Source organism: Nestor notabilis, unplaced genomic scaffold, assembly GCF_000696875.1.
Source record: "Nestor notabilis isolate BGI_N333 unplaced genomic scaffold, ASM69687v1 scaffold24615, whole genome shotgun sequence".
In the NCBI taxonomy this organism is placed as follows: Eukaryota; Metazoa; Chordata; class Aves; order Psittaciformes; family Psittacidae; genus Nestor; species Nestor notabilis.
Window position 1 is genome coordinate 1,606 of NW_009929202.1, and position 591 is coordinate 2,196.

Consider the following 591-nt stretch of genomic DNA (forward strand, 5'->3'; position numbering starts at 1 on the left):
CGCCACCCCTCTCCTCCCCCGGACCGAGCTGATGCAATCCCCAAACCCATCATTTCCTCCGGCCAAGCGCACAAACAAACAAGCACCGAGGCTGTCCCGGCCTGGAGGGGCCCTGCCAGCCCCCCCACCCTCGGGCATTGCTCAGGGGAAAGAAACCACCAGCAAACCCAGACGGGACAACCACTTTCACTACTTCTACCCTACTAATATTGTGGCTTTTTCCTTGCCAGCATATGCAGAAGTTTCCCGCGAGTTTTCCAGGCTTGAGCCCATCCTTTTTCTCCTCCCCATTCCCGCAGCATCCCGCTCCCTTCCCCAGCGCTCACCTCCAGAGCTTGCCCAGGGTCTTGCTGAGCTCGGCGTTGTGCAGGTGCGGGTACTGGTCCGCCAGCTTCCTGCGGGCCGCCTGCGCCCACACCATGAACGCGTTCATGGGCCGTTTGACGTGCGGTTTGTTCTTGCTGGATCCGTTCACCCGGACCGGCATCGGCACTAGGGTCCAGTCGTAGCCCTTGAGCACTTGGCTCACCGCCTCCCGGATGCACACCGGGAACTTGTCTTCGTCGCTCTCCTTCTTCAGGTCCGGGTCGC

General features: G+C 61.4%; 1 protein-coding gene across 1 annotated transcript in view; it reads right to left on the reverse strand.

Annotated features, from left to right (window-relative positions):
• The window catches only part of LOC104406019 (transcription factor SOX-9), a gene marked incomplete at both ends in the record, with an annotated part of 2,190 nt that extends 1,601 nt beyond the window's left edge, over nucleotides 1-589 (reverse strand). Inside the window, one exon of the mRNA XM_010014884.1 lies at nucleotides 327-589. Coding sequence (XP_010013186.1) covers nucleotides 327-589 — 263 coding nt within the window. The remainder of the gene's footprint in view (nucleotides 1-326) is intronic.
• Between the last annotated feature and the right edge of the window lie 2 nt (nucleotides 590-591).